At 30.9% G+C, this 23,236-nt stretch overlaps 5 protein-coding genes across 6 annotated transcripts; 4 read left to right on the forward strand and 1 right to left on the reverse strand.

Annotated features, from left to right (window-relative positions):
- Positions 1-248: 248 nt before the first annotated feature.
- On the forward strand, positions 249-11,152 carry Bm17600 (Uncharacterized protein; the record flags this gene model as incomplete). The annotated part of the gene is made up of 24 exons (XM_001892911.2): positions 249-288; positions 556-771; positions 1,180-1,346; positions 1,517-1,587; positions 2,043-2,174; positions 2,515-2,668; positions 2,769-2,892; positions 3,351-3,445; positions 3,539-3,730; positions 3,925-4,044; positions 4,215-4,422; positions 4,751-4,887; positions 5,078-5,236; positions 5,552-5,774; positions 6,214-6,440; positions 6,819-6,984; positions 7,240-7,378; positions 7,523-7,774; positions 7,973-8,184; positions 8,402-8,636; positions 8,991-9,193; positions 9,555-9,694; positions 10,393-10,569; positions 10,970-11,152. The coding sequence occupies 24 exons, from the start codon at positions 249-251 to the stop codon at positions 11,150-11,152; spliced, it is 3,972 nt and encodes a 1,323-aa protein (XP_001892946.2).
- Positions 11,153-11,493: 341 nt separating this feature from the next.
- On the forward strand, positions 11,494-12,996 carry Bma-exos-3 (exosome complex exonuclease RRP40, putative; the record flags this gene model as incomplete). The annotated part of the gene is made up of 5 exons (XM_001892910.2): positions 11,494-11,559; positions 11,682-11,797; positions 11,939-12,057; positions 12,365-12,453; positions 12,652-12,996. The coding sequence occupies 5 exons, from the start codon at positions 11,494-11,496 to the stop codon at positions 12,994-12,996; spliced, it is 735 nt and encodes a 244-aa protein (XP_001892945.2).
- Positions 12,997-13,826: 830 nt separating this feature from the next.
- Bma-hsb-1 (Heat shock factor binding protein 1, putative) lies at positions 13,827-14,777 on the forward strand (the record flags this gene model as incomplete). The annotated part of the gene is made up of 4 exons (XM_043079700.1): positions 13,827-13,958; positions 14,254-14,348; positions 14,411-14,419; positions 14,744-14,777. The coding sequence occupies 4 exons, from the start codon at positions 13,827-13,829 to the stop codon at positions 14,775-14,777; spliced, it is 270 nt and encodes an 89-aa protein (XP_042935634.1).
- A 2,033-nt stretch (positions 14,778-16,810) lies between these two features.
- Positions 16,811-18,958, forward strand: Bma-eak-7 (the record flags this gene model as incomplete). 2 transcript variants are annotated; one of them, XM_043079701.1, is made up of 6 exons in its annotated part: positions 16,811-16,972; positions 17,064-17,138; positions 17,285-17,383; positions 17,481-17,800; positions 18,150-18,411; positions 18,668-18,958. In XM_043079701.1, 6 exons carry the CDS (start codon positions 16,811-16,813, stop codon positions 18,956-18,958), a joined length of 1,209 nt encoding a protein of 402 aa, XP_042935635.1. The 2 variants fall into 2 exon arrangements, with proteins under 2 accessions (XP_042935635.1, XP_001892942.1); XM_001892907.2 differs by having other exon boundaries at positions 16,835-16,972.
- A 279-nt stretch (positions 18,959-19,237) lies between these two features.
- Positions 19,238-21,097, reverse strand: Bma-nuo-2 (NADH-ubiquinone oxidoreductase 30 kDa subunit, mitochondrial precursor, putative; the record flags this gene model as incomplete). Its single annotated transcript, XM_001892906.2, has 6 exons — positions 19,238-19,426; positions 19,518-19,650; positions 19,721-19,833; positions 20,188-20,337; positions 20,693-20,790; positions 20,977-21,097. 6 exons carry the CDS (start codon positions 21,095-21,097, stop codon positions 19,238-19,240), a joined length of 804 nt encoding a protein of 267 aa, XP_001892941.2.
- Between the last annotated feature and the right edge of the window lie 2,139 nt (positions 21,098-23,236).

Consider the following 23,236-nt stretch of genomic DNA (forward strand, 5'->3'; position numbering starts at 1 on the left):
TCGATTTCGATCGTTAACTTTATATTTTGCGTGATAAGTTAGATTGTTTTTATGTTGCATGAATTCACTTAAAGGATTGAAATTTTAAAAGCAGTCAGCGATAAATTAGGATATGAAATGCTGTAGTCAGTTGGGATTGCTCATCCAAATCTATTGTTATAGTTGCAGTGCACATGTTTGATGATTTCAGGATTTTCTTCCTAAATATAAATTATTTTTGAAATTGGAATATAACATATTAACTAATCATGCCGAAGAGGAAACGAAGAGGAGATGAATGCATCCAAGGTATATATATAATATACAGTTTTAATTGAGTGTAACGATGACACAGTGCACAATAAAATCCTTAAGAATATTTAGTTTTAATATCCGATTTAAGAATAGCATAAATTGAGTTTTTCAAAGTAAAAACAGTAAAAACATAAACAAACTTAATATAAACGGTAATCTACTATTGAGCTGTAGATAAGTCCAAAATTTTCATTTTGTGGTTGTAACCAATGAATTCATTTTGTTTTCATAATTTTTTCATTAAAATTAATTATTTTGCAGAATTAGAAAAGCAGCTACAGAAATCATTGAAACAGCAAGATGATCGAAAAGTATGTGATCTTTGTGTAGAACTTGGTGATGAGTATAGACGAGTCGGTGATCAATATGAAGCATTATGTTATTATCGGAAGAGTGTGGAAATTGCCGAAAAATTAAAGATTTACGAAAATGCTGTTTTTGCTCATCGAGCCATCGCGGAAATTCTCGTTGATCCGAGTATATTTCTAAAAAAATTTTGTACTAACAATTTGACTACCACTTTATTATATTTATATGTGAATAATTAATTATATTGGCAATATATTAGAATTATGTTAGTAATTAGGAGTGCGTTAATTGACTCTCTCGTTCTTTATAATCATGCTTTGATTTATTAATGGTACAACCATATTACATACATCAATTTTTTTATTTTTTCTACTTACATTATTTTGTTACTGCTGTTTGACGCCTTTGTTTAATAATATGCTGATTATTGATATTTTACAAAAAAAGTTGAATACAACAATGTAGATGTAATTATTGTACTAGCTTGAAGAAAATCGCTTAATTATATTTTTTAATTATCTTTTATATTTCCTAATTATTTTGCATATTTAATGTATTTCTTAATTATATTTTCAGCTATTCGGGAAAATACTAAAGCTTTAAAGCATGGGAAGAAATATTTGGAAGCAGCGAATAAATCTGGAAAAGTCCACTTTATCCAACTTGCATATCATGTACTTGGCTGGCTTCATCTACAAATCTACCTGAATTCAAATGCAAAGCAGGAATCGTTGCTAGAAAAAGTGATCTCTTCTACTTCACTTTTAAATATATTTGAGAAGTATTGAAATGTTGTAAAAGAAGAAAAATGGATTTCATTTGAATTTTAAGTTTAGTCTGAAATATATCAGAATTTCAAATATTATTTAATGGTAATATATTTTATTTCTAAATTAGATATATACTTTTTCAGGCTAAACAGTGGTGTGAAAGAAGTCTTGCTTATTTATCAAAGCATGCTTTGGATATTGATTGCGATAAAGAGTGGGAATTTATAGCCTTTATTATTTAACTTAAAGCTGATAAGTTGCGCTATTGTTAGCAAATTCACCATGATCATTTGGGACCATATTCCAAATCTTGATAACTGGCAATTTTCGGTGAACTTGTCTATTTTTCGGTTTCATATAAGATATGATCATGAGTTAACTGACATTATATAACTAACTGATGGTAAATTCAATAGTCTGACAAGCGTTTGCCTGAGGCACTATCTTGGAATACTCAAAGGTCAGCTTACCTCGATATCACGACGGCATGTAAGGTCGGATTCTACCGTAAATTAATTGTGCATAATTTCGGTGAATTGTACATAACAATTAATCAGCAAAATTAATCTTTGTAATAATTTGTCAGTGCATCGGCATTTCCTTCCTGCGAAGTTATTTTTTAGATTTCATTGTGTGAAGTTGAATTGATGATTGCTTTGACTACTTTAGCGCAGTGCAGATTGGGCAAGATTCAAGGTCAAGGAAGGCTCGATTACAACAAGTGCTCTCGCAGATATGTGATAAGATGAAATTACAAAGTTTATCATTACGTTATCACGGTGCAGCAATGGCTTATGCAGTGTATGTTATTTCGAAAATTTTGCTCATTTTAGGATTTTATTAGGTTAAGAGTTATACATGTCGAATGCATCTTTGGCTGAATTAGGATGTCAACAGTCCATGGTTTGCATATCTCCGAAGTTGCCTACTTGCTAACTTACATGATTCCAGAAAAGTTAATGATATATATTTACTGTACAATAGTTTTTAATAGGAATTACTTTCTATTTGTTTCTGTGATTGTCTTCTATTTGCTCATTTCTTTTAATTTAATTCTGTTATTATTATCGTACGTAGTAAATTTTCAATTCCATTATATATCATAATGCTGACATACAAGGAAAAATTAGATTTTTTGCAGGCGTGCTGGTGATCATGACTTGCAATACCGCTGTTTACTTTCAAAAATAAATTTTTCTGGCGACCAGCGTTTGAAAACAGCTATTGAGCTAGTTCATGTAGCATCCAATCTAGATCAACAAGCATCTTGTGAAGCGAAATTCATCTTAGCCCAAGTATAAATCACTCTATTTTAAATAAAAATTTAAATTCATGAAGTTCTTTTTTGAAGTTCAAATAAACTTCTCCTCATGTCAGTGCTGTTATTTTTTGAAGGAAAAAATTAGAGCGAAAGATTTTGTTGGTGCCAAATGGGATCTGATTTCAATGTTAGCTTCCAAAGCGCACGAAAAATTGGACGCTGAAGAGCAAAGATCTTTCTATCAGATATTGATAACAGGTGGTCTTTCATTTCATCACAAAGTTTGGAAACTTGGAACATAAAGAGATTTATCTGTTTCTCTTGTCGTTTACTCATTGGTGTTTTTTGCAATAAATTTCATTTTAGAATATAGCTTTGTCATTCATTTAAACATTTCACACAATTAAATGAAATCGTTCTTCTTACCATGCACTTCTACTAAAGCTCATTCAAGCATCAAATATTTTAAGTTTGTGATTTTATCTTGAGTTAATTTTTCACTTGAAAGAAAAACTAATATTCAAAAAAGAAGTAAAAAACCATGGTTTGCATTGCTGGCTGTAGTTTGGCGAGTTTTCAAATATTTTCGCAAACACTTTAAGAATTATAAAGTTCCACCTTTCTTTTACCATCCTCTTGGTAAAACAGAAATGAAAATGAAATAGCCTTCTCTTTACCTTTCGTTATCTTTTGATTTTGTTACTTTATTATTTTAGCTTACAAAACGATTGAACGATTGAGAGTGCTGCCAGATGCCGATGAACATTTTAAAATGAAGATTAATGAAAAAGTTGCAGATAGCTTGTGTGAGGTATAATCTATCTGTTTCGTGTTTTCCGCTTTGTTAGAAATATATTCATTTACGGAAATTTCTGATCGGTTTTGTAAGAACTATCATTTGTAGATAGGATTTTGTGAAATATCACTCGAGTATTACAAGCAGATGTTGACTTATGCTTGCCAAACCGAAGATAAAATTAAAGCTCTGGTATCAGTGGCAGAAACAGCCAAAGAGTTAGATCGTTACGAAGAGGCATTAAATTGCTTTGTTGAAGTTGAAAATCTTGAAAACACTTTAAATATTTCCAGTGCTAAGGTATGCACCTTAATTCTTTTAAAATTCGTTTAAATTTTGTTTGAGATTTGCATGCTGGAAACTTTATGGTTTGCATTCAGTTGAGGAGGCAGAACAGAAATTAAGTACTTCTGGTAGCAGTTATCTTCGAAATTCGAAATTTAACGAGACTTTTATCATCTCCTTAAAATTAATCAGAATTATGTTATATTCAGAAAGCGGATACAAGTCTTTGCATTGCTAGTGCTGCTGCTAATATTGATTCTTTCACGCTGCATGAAGTTCTCGAATTGTTCCGAAAATCAGAATGTCTTGCTATCTACAACCATCAGAAAGTAATTTCATTCGTTATTTATATGCATATTTGAGAAATTTAGTTAAATAAGTTATTTTATGCTTTGATCTTACTTAAGTTTAACGGAAATCAATATGTCAAAATACTTATGTGAAAAACAACTATAATTCTAAGTAAGCTGATTATTAAACAAATAATTTAATTTTTTAGAAAACTTTGTATGAAAACATGTTGGCGTATATGAACGAAAATGATGTAGACAGAGATTTACGTATAGAAATTGAGGCAAAACTTATTAGTCTCGGTAATGATAAGGAAAATGATGGTAAGAGATCAGAAAATGTTGAGGAAACAGATGAAAACTTTGTCGATGAATGGGATGACTTGAGTGATACACAAATTTTGGCTCGTTGTTACGGTCAGTATGTTTTTTCTATGCTATTCAGAAAAGTAGATGCTATTTTCGGTACTATTCAGTTTATCCAAACAGAAATGAATGATATATCAGCTTCGATTAAATAACAGATATCATGTATACATGAGATATAAGGACAATGCCTAATGCCTTTTAAAACAGTTTGATTGTCCTTTTAACCTATAAGTCGGATTTAACTGAAGTTGTTCGTATTGGTAATATTTTTTTTTTTTGAACTGGGTAATATTTCTGAAACTTTCATGTATTATACATAACGTATTGAACAAAAAAAAGACATAAACGCATTGCACATAGTATATAGTAGTTTTAGAAGAAGCGAACCGTCACAGTATGGAAGAGCGCATTCGCTCTGAGAAAGATAAGAAAATCAATTTATATGGTGAAACACGTATGCATGAGGCTGCCCGCGGTAGCGATACCCACCATTTGAAAATGCTTGTCGAAATGGTTTGCTAGAATCATTTTTTCTTTTTCTAAAAATGCTGTATTTGCTTTTGATTTAACAATGTTGAACAGAAAACTTTAGTAAATAAATTCGTGATGTTAAGCTTTTTTCGGGATTCATTTGTCCGATGCAATTAGCTGGAATCTTTTCTCTTGAATTCTATTATTCGTTATGTATAAGTGAAGTTATTAGGGATATAATATAAATGCTCGCGACGAGGGCGGCTGGACACCGTTACATGAAGCTGTTGGAGCGTTGAAACTCGAAAATGTTCATATTTTGGCTCAGCTAGGTGCAAATCTTAATATGCGTTCAAACGAAGGAACTTTATCAGCTGAGGGTGAAAGAACGGTGTGTTTAATTTGCAGTTTATTTCATTATGCTCACAACTGATTTTTTTGGTGACTGGTTACGATAAAATTTATTGGTTGTAAATGATTTAAATCAAAAATTTTCCGTTCATTTTTAATTTAAAGATTGAAAACCATTGCTTACTTTAAAATTTTTTCTCTCTCTTAATTCATTTACTGCAAATTTTTGGAGTTTTTTGCATTCCCAAAAAATGAAATATATCAAAGAATGAATGTAGTATCTGGCTTGATCGCCGATTCTCTAGTGTTCAGTTTTTCAACTTGGAAATTCTGAAGCTTTCTAAATACATTCTAGGATAGTGGTGGTCTGACTCCATTAATGGAGGCATGTGATCGAGGTGCAACAGCAATCGTTGATTTATTATTGAAGTTTGGAGCGAACGTTGCTATCAAAAATCGTGATGATTGGACTGCGCTTGACTTTCTTCGAAATGCAATTAAAGTGGGAATGGTTGAGGATGATGTTATGAAGGAAGCGAAACGACTTGTATCAGTCATGGAAACTAAACTAAAGGAAGGTTTCGTATTTTATTTGTGGTATTTATGTATTTTTGTTAATGTGTAAGGCCAGTTCATTTTCTCGATTTCGTTGACGTTAAATACTTGACACAAAAATTTCTGAAATCTATCCATTAATTTGTAAGTTTTTGAAATATAAGCAAATTTTTAATTTCAAATTTAACATCACATTCACAAAATTATCCGAAAACTTATCCATAAATCTACGAGTATTTGAACAAAAACCTTCGAAACTAATTAAAGTTGAGAAATTTTGTTGATTTTGTGGTCTTTTTTTTGTTAATTAATAATTTTATTTATTCATTGGTTACTTTTAATTGTTTTCTGTATTAACTGTTAAAAATGTTTGCAATCACTCCTTTTAATTCTCCTGTATGCAAATTCTCGATGTTTTATCAATTTTTTGTGTCTTCAATTTGAAATTTGTAATTGTTTCAGCGAATATAGTAGTAAATGCTGAGCCACCGCCGAAAAAACTCAAATTAAATGATAAGACAAAACCAAAAACAAATTCAAGTGTTGCATGTGGAAAAATTCGCGATTCAAATTTATCAAATTTGAATGAATATCGGAAAACGATAGATGTTGTCGGACGTGGAACAACACATGATCGGATAAATGTTTTGCTGGATGGGTTGGATGTTGATGGTACTTCGTCTGATGAGGTTGTTTTTATTCATTAAATTTCATTTGAATATATTACTGTGGCGCATGACAGTGTTTTGAAATATCTCGTTCTAAATGTATCTATCGACTAAATCAGTCTTGCTTAATGTCATGTAATGGCTATGTAAATTTCCACTATTGATATATGCTAATAATAGTTTGTTTATCCCCAGTTTGCTATGTAATATATGGCATATACTACCTCATGGATTTCTTGGAATGTTTTGACACAGCCGTACGCGACTATATTTATGAACTGTCGGAATGAAATTCGAGACTGTTTCATTAATTGTCACGAAGTTGGAAATGGATATGCAGCAATATAATTCATCCCTTCTTTTTCTGAAAATTTAAAATATCCAAATGTCAGATTATAGGATGAAAAGGATGAAATGTGGCAAACAAGACATTTGTCGCCAACAGTGGATGGCTCACTTGTCGACATTAATGATTTCACTGAATCACCTTCTGCTCAGCAAGCTTCATCGTCTTCAAATTCTTCGCCTTCTTTATTAAGCAAGCAGAAAATTGCGGGGACTGAAAGTAATCTTTTTCATTTTTTTTCTTTTTCTAATTATACATGTTTCTTGTTTTTCGTGTAGTAAGTTATGGGACAGTAAAATTCAGAAATTTGCAAAAGTTGTGTTTGGAAAATTTAGGATTGTAACTTGTTCATTGTAGGTTATTTAATTAAGCATAAGAATTTTGAATAATTATGAAAGATTTTGCAACTTTTATTTTCAAAATTCTTAATCTTTATTGAAATCTATGTTACTTCAAAGTGAGAATCAGTTTCAGCTGAAGAGATCGCTCAGATGAAACAAAAATTTTTGGCTTGTGATGAATTATCATGTAATTCTAATTCTACTGCATTACCTGATCTTTTTACTGCTCCGGAATCTAATCAAAGCAAGCGAAACCGACGGAGCTTAAAAAGGTTGGTACTTTGTTCCTAAAGATTTTCCTAAAATATTTAGAATGTATAACCTTTGCTACAGCATGGTTTCGTTTGAATCATTTTGCTTCAAATTAATTTGCTTTCCGTTAAGTACGTTTGGATTATACTAAATTTCATTTTCAGAAACTCTGATGAAGATTCAGATGAGGATGTAGTGATCTCACGTCCAGCAGCGCAAAGCACACAAAGTAGAAACATTTCAAGTACCGAATTGAAACATCCTAGACGTTGCAATGTGGAAAACTCAACTATTGTTAGAAGAGTGTCGTCATCACCCTTCACGCCACCAAGTGTTAAAAATCAAATTTTCATCAAAATTATTATGACAAAGGATGATGGCACACATTTAAAGACTAAAGGGATGCCATTTGCAAGGTTTATAAATCATTTTCAGTACAAAATCTTGCCGCATTTTCTATCGAATCGCATCAATTATTACCAAATACAGTTCTTTTTCTAGTGGATGGAAGTTCTTTGTTTTTATAAATTAAACCTTAATGGTGGATGGTTTTCGTCACCATTGCGCAGTATCGGGTTTGTGAATCTTATCATTTTCCATCATCATAATTTCAGTTCCTGCTTCATAGGCGATATCCGAGAACGTTGCAAAGAAGAACTGAAAGGTGATGTGGAGTATACATCGATGACTATATGCCATGATGATTGCGAACTGTCAGATGATACGCCAGTTGAGTTGGTACTAGGAGATCAGAAAATACTAAAGTGTATCATAAGCGGTTTGGCAAAACCGTCTGCTGCTCAAATTTATGCAAAACGGACGAGAAGTAACTGCTCTAAATTACTGTTTAAAGCAAATTACTGTTTATTTCATAATAATCATGCTATAGTAACTACATAACATCTGAGCAAGCTAATTTGGAATGTAAGAAAGTTACTTATTAGAACATCGAGAACTATTAGTTTTTAGTGTCATGTGATATTTTTTGGACATACTTGTAACATCAAACTTTGCTTTGCATACAATACCGTGTCATTTTGTAGGATTAATGACAAATGTGTTACATGCACTCTCAGAAAGTACGAATGGCTTTTTGGATTTACGTGAAATGAATATTGGTCAAGATGATGCAGTTTGCGCAGCTGTTGAAGTTTTGCAGTCAAATATACTAAAACTTTATCTGGATGGCAATTCACTATCAACATCATTTATCGATTTAATTTCAAAAATCGTCCGACATCTCACGTCACTGAGTTTACCTTGTTGCGCATTAAAAAGGTATATTTAATATTGCTAAGATGTATTCTCTAAATTTATAGCAAAGTTATAGATCGGTTCGTTGGAAGTCAAATGTTATTATTTGCGTTTATAGTTCAAATTCTTCGGATTCTTTTTTTTTTTTTTTTCTATCTGCGATGATGGATGAAGTAGGCCATATAATATAAGGCTCTTCAATTTCGATTTTTTTCAAATCATCATTTGATCATTTGATTTCATTTTAACGTGAAAGGTCTTTGTAAAATTTTTGGGCTTATCAATGTGACGATAGACGAGGAGGGAATGATTCCTTTTCTTTCACTTTATAAGTTGTTTCTTGAACATTCGAATTTTGTGAAAGATTATACATTTTAGTAGGCACCTTCGACAATTGATTAATGATTATTCTGTTTGTGATGCATTGGCCAAACTAGATTTGAGTTATAATAATCTCAGTGATAATGGTTCGGATCAAGTGGTCACTTTCATTAGCTTGTGTCCGAATCTTACAGATCTTAAACTTGCATCTTGTAATATAAATCGAAATGTTACAAACTGTCTAATACAACAGATTAAAAGTAAGTTTTAAATATTTAAATACATTTATATATTTAAAAAGCTGAAATTTTATCATATGCAGAAAAAGTCTTAAACATATTATACTATAGTTTTGCATAATTTAATTATGTAATTTGCTTATATTTTGTGATTTATTTTACTCAGCTACTTGCGTTAGATTTAAGCTTTCATGTACATAGTTTTTGTGCACATGTTTCATAGTCCGAGTTTTATGTAAAGACAAAAGTCAAATTGTTTAAAAAAATGAAATATAACGATTACTCTCCAGTTGTTTTGATAATAGAGACTTATTCTAATCCAAGTTCAACTGGTAGCAGTTTTATCACTTCGCTAAGTTTTTTGAATCAATCTTTTTTTCAGAAATAATTTCTTTGGAAGTGCTGGATTTAAGTTTCAACTCCGAAATCAATTCTGATCACGCTTCAGAAATAATCCATGCTTGTAGGAACTTAAAATATTTAGATCTATCATGTACAGCTATATCCAAAATGGACAATATGGTAAGGCGAAGTGATTGATTTTTTCTTACTTTTGTTTTAATTTTTCTTCTATCACTGACATTTAAAGGACGAATACTTCAGTTCAGCAACACACATTCAGAGGTTTCTAGAATTACAGATTTATTCGTTTCATTTAATAAGCCAAGCAAAATTCTTATTTTATCTGCAATTTACAAATATATAGATCCTAGTGTTTTAATCAGTTACTCTCTTGCTAATGGTTAAGACATCAAATGAGACATAACATTTTCATTAGTAATTAGTAGTAAACACTGTAGTTTCATATTTATTACCAGACAGGAATATCGATCATTCAAATTTTTTTACTAATAGTAGTATTATTTAATTTCATTGTAAAATATGTTTTGTGAATATTTTGCGCTAATTTTTTATTACTAATTTATTAATTTTCCAACGGTATATGTAGTTAATATTTCAGTGTTTTATTTTTACTCTACACAACAAACTAGTTACAACTGGAGGAGACGAGCACTAAATTAAATTCAAATTCGTGCCTCATAAGATAATTTTTGATACGATTATACTCATAGAATTCTATTAATTATTTCTGTAATCTTTCTGTTTTCATTTAGGTTACTGCATTTTAAAGAAAAAAAAATCACAACTTAATGAATCGTGTATTCAAAATAGGTAACACATTAAACGCAAAAATTTTATCAATTGTTCTTCAATTTCAGCCAGAAGTGGAGAGAAAATTAGAAATATTCAAATTATCCCTCAATAATTTGAATAATCCAGATTATATAATACAATGGTCCTTGGTATACTGTCCATATATGCTGTTTCTGGATTTGTCTGCAACAACAGTCGTTTCTTCGATTGTAGAAATTTGTCTGAAAATTAAGGCTGATAAGGTATCTTCAGTTTTCTTTCAAAATAATTGTTGAAACCATGGTATTTGTGGGTTCCTTAACTTTTGCATGCCTATGACTTTCGTCAAAATCTTTAAACTTATTTTGCTAATAGTAATATTAATTTCAGTGTAAAACATGTTTTATGAATATTTTTTGCTGTAAAAATCCATCATTAATTTTCCAACTGTATATATAATTAATGTTTCTGATCTTACAATTTTTTACTCTACTCAGTCAGATCAGCTTTGATTTATAGAAAATGAGCAGTACAATAAATTCGTAAATATTCGATCCATTTGAGATCATTACTAATCGAAGAAAACGAATGCAAAGTATATGGTGATTTTTTCCAAGAATCAGTGTTAAATTTTAAAATAATTTTTTTTTTTTTTCATTTCAGATGCCTTTTATAACAGTTTTGCTGGCTGATTGCAGCTTGCTTGAAGCGAATCCGGAAGAAGTAGTTCATATTATTAAAGCAGCCTTAATTACAAGCAGTACAGTAAGGTTTCAGTTTAGCAGTAAATTTCGTCGGAAAATTGAAGAGATGCTGCCAGATTCGTATAAATTTTGTTTGAAATGATCTCATTGTATATTATAAATCGTATTATTGAATAAACATCATATTTCGAAGTTGCTAAGTTTGGCTAAATGCGTTGTTGTTTTGCAATATCAATTTGAATACCTTTTGTGCTAAGTTAAGCTGTTGTATTTAACATTTCTTATATAGCAGATCGACAAATTATTATTAATTGGATCTATATGTTTCATTTGTCTGATTTATTCGTTAGCAATCATGTTGAGTTATCTTTGATGATACGCTTATTTCTCTCCATCACTTTGGCATGAACATTGTTTTTAGAGAAACTGGTGACCAGTTTTAGTGTATATGGTCTAAAATGGTCAGCTTGCGGAACTGATTAAATGGCAGAGATTCATCTCCCAGGCGATATCGTTTCTTTAGTTGTTCCTGGTGAAAAACGAACAGAAGTTGGTTCTAAAAGTTTTAGATATAATATTTTCTCTTAAACTTGATCTTGTTTAGTAATAACATATTTCATGTTTTATTAATACAGGTATCCACTCTTATTTGTGAAACAGACTCATTTTAGATAATTGGTTGTGGTCTAGAACGAGTAATTAATAATCCTGATCAGTTGTTAGTTGTACAACCAGGAATACGGCGTGTATCGCATGGTAAACAATGGATGGCAGTTCATTCACGAAGGTTTTATCAAATTTTGAAATGTGAAAACTAAGCAGTAGATTAGTATCATTTTTTAATTAAATATAATCTCGGACTTGATTTTTAGCAAATTGGCTTAGGTTTGAAAGGAATGAATAAAAGGTGACAAAAAATATTTTTCAGATATATCCCACAAAAGGGTGATCGTGTAATTGGGATTGTTACTTCTACTCATGGTGAAACATTTAAAATTGATATTGGCTCTGCAGACATCGCATTTATCAGTTTCCTCTCTTTTGAAGGTTTAATTGCACACTTGATTTTACATATTTCAACTTTATTAGGTTCAGTGAGTGAGACTGTTTAGTAATTATGAAATTAATTTTACAGCAGTTCTTCAACAGAGATAAATTTAAAGTTAAATTTTGATTCACTAAAAATTATTACGGAACATCGTTATAGTTTCGTCATTAAATAATAACAGAAATATTGATGGTGATTATTTTTAGAGAACGTAGACAAAAAATGCAAATCTCGATTCTTTGAATCTTCCTAATCTTCAGGTTCATTTCAGCTTTATTTAAGATTATTTCGTTTTTTATTTTCTAGGTGCCACAAGACGTAATCGTCCAAACTTGAAAGTTGGTGATTTGATTTATGCCTCTGTCACTACTGCAACAAAACATCTTGAACCAGAAGTATGTTTCATTACCGACCGTTCTATTGTCAACTCACCTTTCTCATCGAATACTTGTTTATTATTATTCTGAATGTGAATCACAGTGTCTAAAGGAATAATTGAAAACTCATAAAAATCAAACAACAAAAAATTGGCGTTGTGAACATGGTAACATTCTTATGAGTTGTAAGGTTTCAGTTAAAAGTTGAAGTTTCAGCTTACATGCATTGATAGTGAAGGTCGAGCACGCGGTATGGGTCTATTACCATCTGGAGGCTTCCTTTTTAAAACAAGTCTAAATCTTGTACGTCGAATTCTTTCACCATCTTCAAGACTATTATCGCTGATTGGTAAAGATATAAAATTCGAAATAACAAGTGGTATGAATGGACGAATTTGGATTAAAGGCATAAATGTCGTTGAAATTATAGCCGTGTGTCGGATAATTAAGGAATCAGAATTTATCACAGAATCGGATATCCCAGCTTTTGTGGATAAGCAAATTAGTCTTTTATATGGCTTTCCTGTAGCTGCTGATGACAGTGATAATGATCGGTTGTAATAATCACATGTATCCGCGTGCACGTCATATGTTTGTGTGCGTATGTATGTACGTGTGTAAAAACTGAGTTTTGATTCCTGCAATCATTTAATCAACAGATACAAAAGTAGTTTATTTATTATTGGATGAACTATGACTTCTTTTCTTTTTTTTTTAGCTTTCAGTTCATTGATTGATAGAATATATTAAAAGTAATGAATTAATTACGAAAACCATTATTATTTCTAAAATGGTAACTGTCAATTGATGTTTGGATGTATTTGTTCTAATACTCTTTGTCCTGTACAACTTGTTAAATCAGCTTTTTCTAATAATCATGTAACGAGTTGGAATTCGCACATTCCTGCTTATTGACCACATTATACAATAAAGTTTCTTAATATTGTATTTCTTTCAAGCATTATTTTATATTAGAAGTTCGTTTTCTAGTTTAATTTATCATTGCTTAAAATTTTTTTGTTTATTTAAATAATTTTTATTGGCAGCAAATATTATATTATGAATATGCTTCAGTTATCGTCAGATTTTATTTGTTCACTCAAAAATATCTTAATTTGAATATTTTCAGAATTATTCAGTGCAGCGTAAAGGCTTCTGATTCATTGATTTGATAGAATATATTATGATGTAATGAATCTCATTTCTTATTTTTACAAGCTCTAGAATAGTTCAGTTTATTTCCTTTTTATCCGTGAATGTTAGTCGTTTTTTTTTTTTTTTTTCTCCTATTCCGGACACAGGGAAATCCTAAGGATTTGAATGCGTCACTTGATAGCTTCATTCCAGTTATCCAAATCGAGGATTGTAGAAACGAAAAAGAAAGTTACAAAATGGAGAATGAAGAACAACCAAATACGGAAAAAAGTAATGATGAGGTGACAAAAAAGGTCGGTGAAAGCGATTCCATAGTTTTGCCAGAAGCAAGATCTAGCGAGCAAAGTTTGCAAGAGCTAACTTCACTGGTTGGTTTTTTTTTGATATAAGGAAAACATTTGGATAAGATGATTTGTAGTGATATCATTTTTTATTTTACGATGTAATATGCTGTTATTTTTGAATACATTTTTCCCTATCTATGGTGATGAATGAAACGTATAGAAAAAGAAGCAATTTATAGAGAATAAATAAAGTATGTAACACAGTTGTGACTAAACAATCGAAATAGAAGACCATTTTTCTGCCCTCAGATTTTCATGAAGGAAATCACATATAATATTTACAGATTTTAGACAGAAAACAAGAAAACATACATTTCAGATACAAGGAGTATTGCAACAAACGCAGGATCGTTTTCAGCGCATGTCTGATCAAATTATTGGTCGAATAGATGATATGACAAGACGTATTGATGAGTTGGAAAAGAGCATAACTGATCTAATGACACAAGCTGGAGTTGAACCGGAACCATAATGAGCTGCTTACGGTAGAGCGTTGCTTTATTACTCTGGAAAATTTAGCACCATATCACTGTAGAAAATAGCAAGAAATAGAGTTGGAAAGAGAGAGGAGTTATTGAAAGTGTAGTTTGAATAATATAACTAGGTGTTGATTTATTCAACAATTATATGATTCCAAACCATTAGTTTTTTTTTTGAAGGAAAAACTAGACATAATTTTTATATCAGCATAAAGTATCTAAAGAACATCAAAGTTACCAGTTTGATATTCTAGTACATGAAATTGTCGAACTGTACTTTAATTTGGTTTCAATTTGCTAATATCTATTTAATAAATATACTAATTGCAGTATGCTGGCATTTGGTATGATGGACTTATTCTAGAGGTTATAATGACATAGTAATATCCGCATACATCACAATCGATATGCTACAGTGGATAGTATTCCAGTATTCATTTAATAAATTCTTATTTCACGTTTATTGCAGGTGTTACTCTCGATTACTATGGACCTTGTAAGCTCATCTGTTTTCCGAAAAAAAAAAAAAAAAAATGAAAATCCTTGATTAACTAGTAAATTATTAACAACGTGCTTTTCATTGTTCTTAACTTTTCTTTGTTGTGAAGAAACTTTATCATGTACGTTCAGCATTTGGAGTATTTGTTATCAATTTTCAAAAATTGAATTGTTTACATGCGAATTCTGAGTGATTACTACTTTGCAAAAAATTTACATAATCTATAGACTACAAGTTTCAGTCCATAGATTTTATTGATTAAAGTTTAATTATTTGTCTCACATATACTAATATAATTTCTCTCATTGCTACAAATACTCCAGTCCTATTTGTTTAGACCGCGAAGTTTTTTCATTTAATTTTAGGATTTGCAACAGAAAATTTGGCATATTTTATAGTAATAGTAAGTGGTAATTTCCATGCATTGTCAGCAGTTGCTTCATCTTTCATTACTATTATTTGTTAAATACACAAACAATATTTCTTATTTTTATGAATACTTATACTGTACAACCTACACTGGCTTTACGTCCAGATAATCAACTTGAGTGAATGCACATAGATTCAGGTGTGATGTAATAATGGTTCTGTGATTTCAACAAATAAGAAATATTGTTTCCACTTTGAATTTAATCTCCAAATGGATTTTCATTTATTTCTATTTTCGCTTTCGCAGGCTGCACAAAAAGACATAAAATATTATTTGCTATACGAATTCTTTCCTCTTATTCTCGAAGCGTAGGCAACAGTATTTGCTCGCTTCGAATGTCATGAATAAAACGGGATTCCGGATTGCTTACTGCCGAATCTGTTATTAATGCATACAAATCCAAGCATAGAAGTTTGCGTCTAAAATTTTCCTTCCAGTTTGTTATATCATAAATATTTTGAAAATAAAGCAGTCTACTTTTTTGATTTCCTTTTTTTTTTTTAAAACAGGAATTAAACTAAATTCCATATAATCTTTTGACCAACTTTCTATTTAGCCACTTCCCGCTACATATCCAATTATTTCTGGTATGTTTCAGTGTTTCTGATATGCTAGAAACATTTTCCGGCCAAACATGTATACGTGATTCAAATTTTTGAATTACAAATGAGAGTCAGGTTATCTACGTTATATTCTAAATAAGGAACTGATAGAAATAGAACATTTATTTAACGGTTGTAATATAAAAGAATAGTTGCAGAAATTGTCGAAACTCATTCTATCCTTTACCCATTATTTTAGCCTACAAAGATTGGGTAACATATAGTCTCGACGTCGGATCTCGAGTAAGTCATACCACACTCCCCACTTCAACCTTTTCATCCAAAGTATATCGGCTCGACCACATAATGTAGGATTTTCCAATATATGTCATCCAGAATCACATGACCACCACTTAACAAGACGACAACCTCAACAGCTGCGTGAGTGCGACTGTTGCTGGTTTTGTGGTTTCAGTGCTGACCGACGATGTGATATTTTGATCTGGTATCATGAAAATATTGGTTGCTTGTGGTTTTTTCTTTTTTGAAATTAGCTTCTGATAAATAAACTCATTGCTCTTGCAGCTATCTGGACATTTTACTTGAAATTGAATTTCATACTGCATGTAACAACTATTGTTTTCCAGGTATTATTCTTGCTTTGTTTTTATTTATTAGTGTTCATAACGATTTTGCTCTTTAATTTTATCAATTTCTCCAGCAATAAAGTAAATTAATTGTTCAGAGTTGTATGCTTCTTATTTCTCAGATTTTTCCATACTCACCTTCAGATTTTAATTTCAGTCTTTACTTTATTGCTTAACCTTTGTTTTTTTTTTTCAATTCAGCTCGACTTTTAAAATTCATTTTTATGGCTAGGATTTGTTGTAATTAAATTTGGAATTCTTCATAAAGTAGCGTTTTTTATGAAACATTTTCCAACGAAATCAATGGGTAAAGCCGGGAGCAAGGTAAAAAATTACTCCAAAATCAAGAAGAACAATATAAACGATTTTCAAGTATCGTTAAAAAATCGATTCTATGAAATAGCTAATGGTGGATCAACCATTGACAAATCCGTTTTCTTTGTAAGCTCTTGGTTATTTTTTTGCATTATAAGATTTAAAATGCAATGAATATCTTCGCAAAATTAACTTTTACCAGTTTTTACTTTTCCAGAAATATACCGAATCAACAATATGCCCGCAGTTACAATTGTTCTTATATGATTCACTAAGTAAACCTGATAATGTCGTAAGTTCTCGTGCCTAAACAGAAATCCATCAATCAGTCAATGAAATTACAGTGATACATATCAGTCAGTGAAAATTATACGCTTGATAATTATTGGATTTGCTATCTGGAGATCTTAATGTAATAAAATAAAAAATAAAATTTAGGTTACGGTGGAACGTTTTGTACAGTTCGCTGAAATGATACTTGGTGATTTCAATCAACAAGCAAGAGCCCTCTTACAACTTAACCAACCAATTAAGCAGGTCGTAACTTCAATAAACATCAATAAATCTTACATTTCGTTCGAATTCCTATTAGTAGCAGTCAGTTGATTGGATTAACGTATTTTCCATATTTCAGATTATAGAGGTTATGATTTCTTCATTTTTCAAATGTGAACAGTTAGATCCACTAAGCATCACACTCCTCGTTGATTTTATTATGGAAGGCATTCCATTACAACTGGATCCATCTACCTTAAGTAATTTTCTGCAAAGCCAAATTATCTTATCGACTGTAGTGAAATATATCAGTGAGTTGATCTTTATTGGACCGCGAGACAGTGCGAAACTTTTACAACAAGTTAGTGAAAAATCCTTGCTTACTCATGCTGCACTGTGTCTTGTATATGCAAATTTACCCGAAGAATTAAGAGATCGATGGAAGCTATTGTTTTCAAGGTTCGATGTTGCACATTACTTACAACATCAATCAATCAATCAATCAATTAGCTCATACATTATCTTATGTCTCATAACCTAGTTTCATAACTAATAAGTGAAATTCCCCCTCCCCCCCCCCCCCCCCCCCTGTAAAAGAATATTTGGAGTAGTGTATCTTAGTTGAAGATAGGAAGTTCTCCATAGGAACATCACACAAGTTAGTCCTTATTTTTTACACAAACATCCCTTATTTTTTTTTAATGAACTGCAGATCTAATTTATACTTCGAGATGGAATCTAAGCATAAGACTAAGACCTTGACGGGAATTCTTGGAAGAAACAACTTGTATACTAATATTAATTTTAGTGAAAAACACGGTGAAAGTTTTATGAAATTAATGAAAAGTGTGGATCGTGCAGGTCCATGTTTGATTGTCATTGAAACAACATCCGACCGTGTTTTTGGTGCATTCGCCAGTCAGGGTTTCATTTGTGGTCCACGACATACTGGTGATAATCAATGCTTCTTGTTTGAAGACCGACAAAAATTACATATTTACAACGCTACGGGTTATAATAACAATTTTGGCTATCTCAATGCTGGTCAAGTTTCATTGCCAAATGGAATCGTACGTCTTCATTTCGTAATTTCCGAAATGATAGTTTACTTGCCTTACCCTACTTCATTACTGCTGACAATATTACACACCAATAGTGAATAGACTTGCGAAAGCAATCTCTCATCTCTTTAGAAATCTAGCATACAAATACTTTATGTATAATCTAACTTATCCTAACAACTTCAGTCAGCAATTTGTGGTCTACCTGAGTCTTATTTAACTTGAATTTTACCAAACTTTCATTAAATCGAAAGAAAATTTTCAGGGTATAGGTGGATATGGTGAGAATTGGTCCTTCTTTCTACATGAGGATTTTAGCAATGGTAGTTCCACTTCTGGAATTAGTACATTTGAAAAATGTTGGTTGGCTGGTGAAACAACGTTTAAAATGAAAAATGTTGAAGTTTGGTCAATTGGAGCAAAATGCAACGAAAGGATAGATACTGAAGTGCAAAATGATTTGGACAAACAACATGCGTTAACAAATAAAAATGAAGCACGTTTATTATTTGAATTAAGTGGTAAAGACTTCCATGGAGATTCCTACAAAGAATAAAAAAGTATACACCGAACGTGATAAAACTGACGGAAATATAGCTTCTTTTCTAATATCACGAAAAAATACAAAATTTTAACTTTGTCTGTTCTACCTTAAATGATATCTTTGCTGTTGTACACTTGGTCTAAATCATCTTCTGCTTACTTCTCCCTTATCTGTCCTACCTATCTCTAAAAGGACTGGATCAGTTCAGATATCTTCAGCTCTCGCTTTGCAAATTAATAGGTTTTTCTAGTGTAATTGTTATATACATTGTTTACATTAAATTTAAATAAATTATTTCTTATCCTTTTCGTCTTCTTCTTTAGGTTCCTCTAAACTGACTTGTTCATAACGCGACATCATAGATTCATTACGGAAGTTAGGCATCAATTCCCACGGAGTTTTTAGGTCAAATTTACGGAATTCTTGTGCCAGTTCAGTTGGCTCATATACGCATCGATTGAGCTCCGAATCATATCTCAGCTGAAAACCAAATCCAACAATCTATGACGTAACGTTGGGAGTGACGTCCACTTTCATAACTATTGTGTATTCAGAAATTAAGAAAACATACCTCAACATAACCAGACAAAGGAAAGTCTTTCCTGAACGGATGACCTTCAAAACCATAGTCGGTAAGGATACGCCGTAAATCTGGATGATTATTGAACCAAACACCGTACATGTCATAAACTTCTCTTTCATACCTGTAACAAGGGTGGAAAAAGTTGGAAGTTCATGTGTTTAAAGAAACTTTGAATTCAAATTTTGACTTACCAGTTCGCTCCTTTAAAAATCGGTGTTATTGACTCCAACGGTGCAATTTCATCGGTGTATGTGCGGACACGAATGCGTGCATTGAAACGTATCGAAAGAAAAGCATAAATGACCTAGAAAAATACAACTGAAGGGAAGAACAGTCCTAACAAAAACAGTTCTAAATATTGCTCACTGCACTGTGCATGTATGAGATTTCAGCACAACAACACTATTGAGAAATATGTTATTAGCTGCTTCCATCATTTTGCATAATTGCATACTGCCAGTTGTTATCGTGCAATAAAATACTGTCTAACCTGGTCTGATACGGGAAATCAAGTTATCAAATAAAGAAAAAATCTGTCAACGTAATAATAAATTCTCTTAAGTCATTTGCCATTAAATTGTTCAAGAACAAATTACCAAGCAACCTTATGTATGGAAGATGCTTTCAATTTTGCATAAATAAGCAAAACTAATAAAACCTCAAAACGAAATTTTCGTGAAGGGACGTCCATTCCAGTAATAAATACGATATTAGTAAACTGCGCTGCATGATTTCCTTTCAAAAATGCTATCACGGGTGTCACTCCACTTGGATGAATCAACAACTCTAATTCATCTCCAGCGGCAAACTGCAAAATAGCAAGCTATTTCAGAATTATTAGAAGAATGCAAGAATAAAGTTAATTACCAGTTTATCCACTCGATGAAATTCAAACTTTCAGACTGTATTAAAACTATTCTAATATCTAGTGTAATAAGTCCTTAATAGATCATTATATTAAAGTAAAGAATTGAAAAGTCTTATTTTCTATTCGATGAAAGTCATTATATGGAAACTTCAAAAATATCAGATTTCTGAAGCATATTCATAATATTAACTAAGTAAATAAAAGCTGAATATGTAACCTAAAACAATTAGAAAGACTCAAAGGACAACATTACTATTTGGTAGAGTGAACATATTGATAATGTGAAAGAAAATACCTGTACTTTTTGTACAAATTTTGGTAAACATTCCGCACAATATCGACCAAATTTAGCTAATTTTTCTCGTCTCATATCATCAATTTTCCAAATCGTTGCTGAACATAATTACGCAAATTCTTAAAATACTCATTAAAAAGTTTCGGAAAAAAAAAGAAAAACATAATGTTTAGTAGTACTTCGATTTACATCGAATTTTATTGGGTAAAAAAATTCACCTAAATTATAGTTTAAATTTCAAATTTAATCTTCGACAAAAAACGGAGAAATCAAGATTTGCATACCTTTCTTTTTGTTTTTTTCCATCTTATCAGAAAAATTTGTCGTACAGCTTCGCGTATTTTTACTAACTATTCCCGTAAACCTACATAATGTGCGCCAAGCTTGTACTTGGCGATTCAACATCTGAAAATTTTGATCTGAAGCAGAAAGATGTGTTAACTTTCAATAATATCACCTGTTAATTATTCATAATAGTGTCATTCTGTTATTCTATCTGAAATTAAGAGATGGCACAAGTCTACAAAGATAAACCAAAACATATAATCTGAAAGATTCTTATTTAGTTCAGTTAATACGATAGTTGTTGCCAAATTACTCAAAATAAATTTGACCAATTATCAAAAAGCGTAAAATCATACAGAGATAGCACTTGGAAGTGTCTTCAAAGAAATAACCGATATGCTACTAATAAATGATCAGATAATCAGGAATATTCGTTAAAAGAAAACAATCAAAAATTTTTAAATATTAAATTATGGCTACAATTAAAATTCATAAGAATCATTTGACAACTCGAATTAGGTTGCTAAGAAGCTAGAAAAGTTACCCAGTTCGTTAATGTAAATCATTGATGGATAAACACTACAATCACTGTTCTTACAGTGAGAAATATAGTGCTTTCAGAGAGGGTACGAGAAAGATCGCTTGAAATAAAATATACATGTATAGATGAAGGAAATTAGATGGAACAAGATATTTAATTAAAACTGAGGGTAAGATGAAATATCATCTAGTTTGAGAATAAAAGATGAGTTAGGGACTATATGAAATGATTTGTTTGGGAATGTTATGTTTTTCTGGTTTAAAGGATTAATATGTGTTATTATTATTACTATATAGTAGTTATAATGACTGAAAATTTTAGAAAAAAAAAAAAAAAAAAAGAAAAACAGAGAACAAGAAAGAAAGAAAAGACAAAGATTGAAAGGAAGTAATAATCAAAAGGAAATGGTGCTGTGAGAGAGTGAGAGAATGCCGAAATATGAACGGCCAGTCATTGTAGCAGTGATTGAGAGTAATTTTTTATCGGTACTAAATGCAACAATCTGATCATTAAAGAAAGAAAAATAAGTAGATGCATGGCATTTTGATCCAAATGATAAGTTAAAGCTATCATAAGCATCTTATCACACTTATCACCTCATATTTTGTTCATTTCCTATCCTTATCTTATTCTCTCCTCTCCTCTGTTATATCTTATTTTCATCACATTTCTTTATCCATAGATTTCAATAGCATCAATTTGAATGAGTTTGAATAAATTGGAAAGATGAAGAAATCAGTAATATCACTTGATAGTTTTTTTTTATTAAGAATATCAGTTAAGCATTTTCAAAAATATCACTTCGTTTTATTTTGATTTATTAAAATCTTTTTCGAAAATAAAGCTCAATAAAATTTAAAGAAATTGAATGTAATGTTTAGAGTTTTTTTTTTTTTTTTTTTTTCCTCCTTTTCAGAAATTTTTTGCTTAAGGGTTTTTTTTTTTTTTTCTTCTTCTCTCCTAAAGTTTGTAATTGAAATAGCATAACTTTCTTTGGCAAAGAAATAAATAGTAGTGGTAATTTCATGATTATTTTATTATAATAATTTTTGTAAATTCCATCGACTTGTCGTCAGACAGAGTGATTAAAATATTTATGACAAGTTGGTATGTGAAGGAAATGTTGGTGCTATTAGTACGAAAATTGTAAAAAAATACCAAAAACAAAATTCGAATCATTGAAGCATTTGTCAAAGTATTATAAGGAAGTCTTATATACATACAAAGTTAGAATTTAAAAGATGCGGCATGAACTTTTTAATCATCTTAGCAATAAATGACGATAAATTTAAATGTTTAACATTCTTCTGCAATTCATCAATAAGATATAATGGCCACTAATTAGATCGAATGGTTTTGATAGTATCAATGCGGGTTTTATAAAAAAAAAAAAAAACCGGATTTAAACCGGTTCTCTTTCTTCATTATATTATGGTATATACATATGATATCTTTAATGATCCTACGCTTCGAACTTCATCCTCATAAATGATAAAGCGAATTATCACAAGAACAAAAGCAATTAAAAATTTGAATATATTGACTTTCCTATACAGTTTAGTAAACTTTTTGTGATATTTTTTTACAAGTCTCATCAATTTATTATCAGGCAGACTGATTAAAGTTAGTCTATGTCAGTGCTATCAGTATGAGTTTTTGATTATTAAGATATTCGTTATAAAAGTGAAATCATTTAAAATTGTTAAACAAATTAAAAA

Source organism: Brugia malayi, assembly GCF_000002995.4.
Source record: "Brugia malayi strain FR3 genome assembly, contig: Bm_v4_Chr3_scaffold_001, whole genome shotgun sequence".
Taxonomy (NCBI): domain Eukaryota; kingdom Metazoa; phylum Nematoda; class Chromadorea; order Rhabditida; family Onchocercidae; genus Brugia; species Brugia malayi.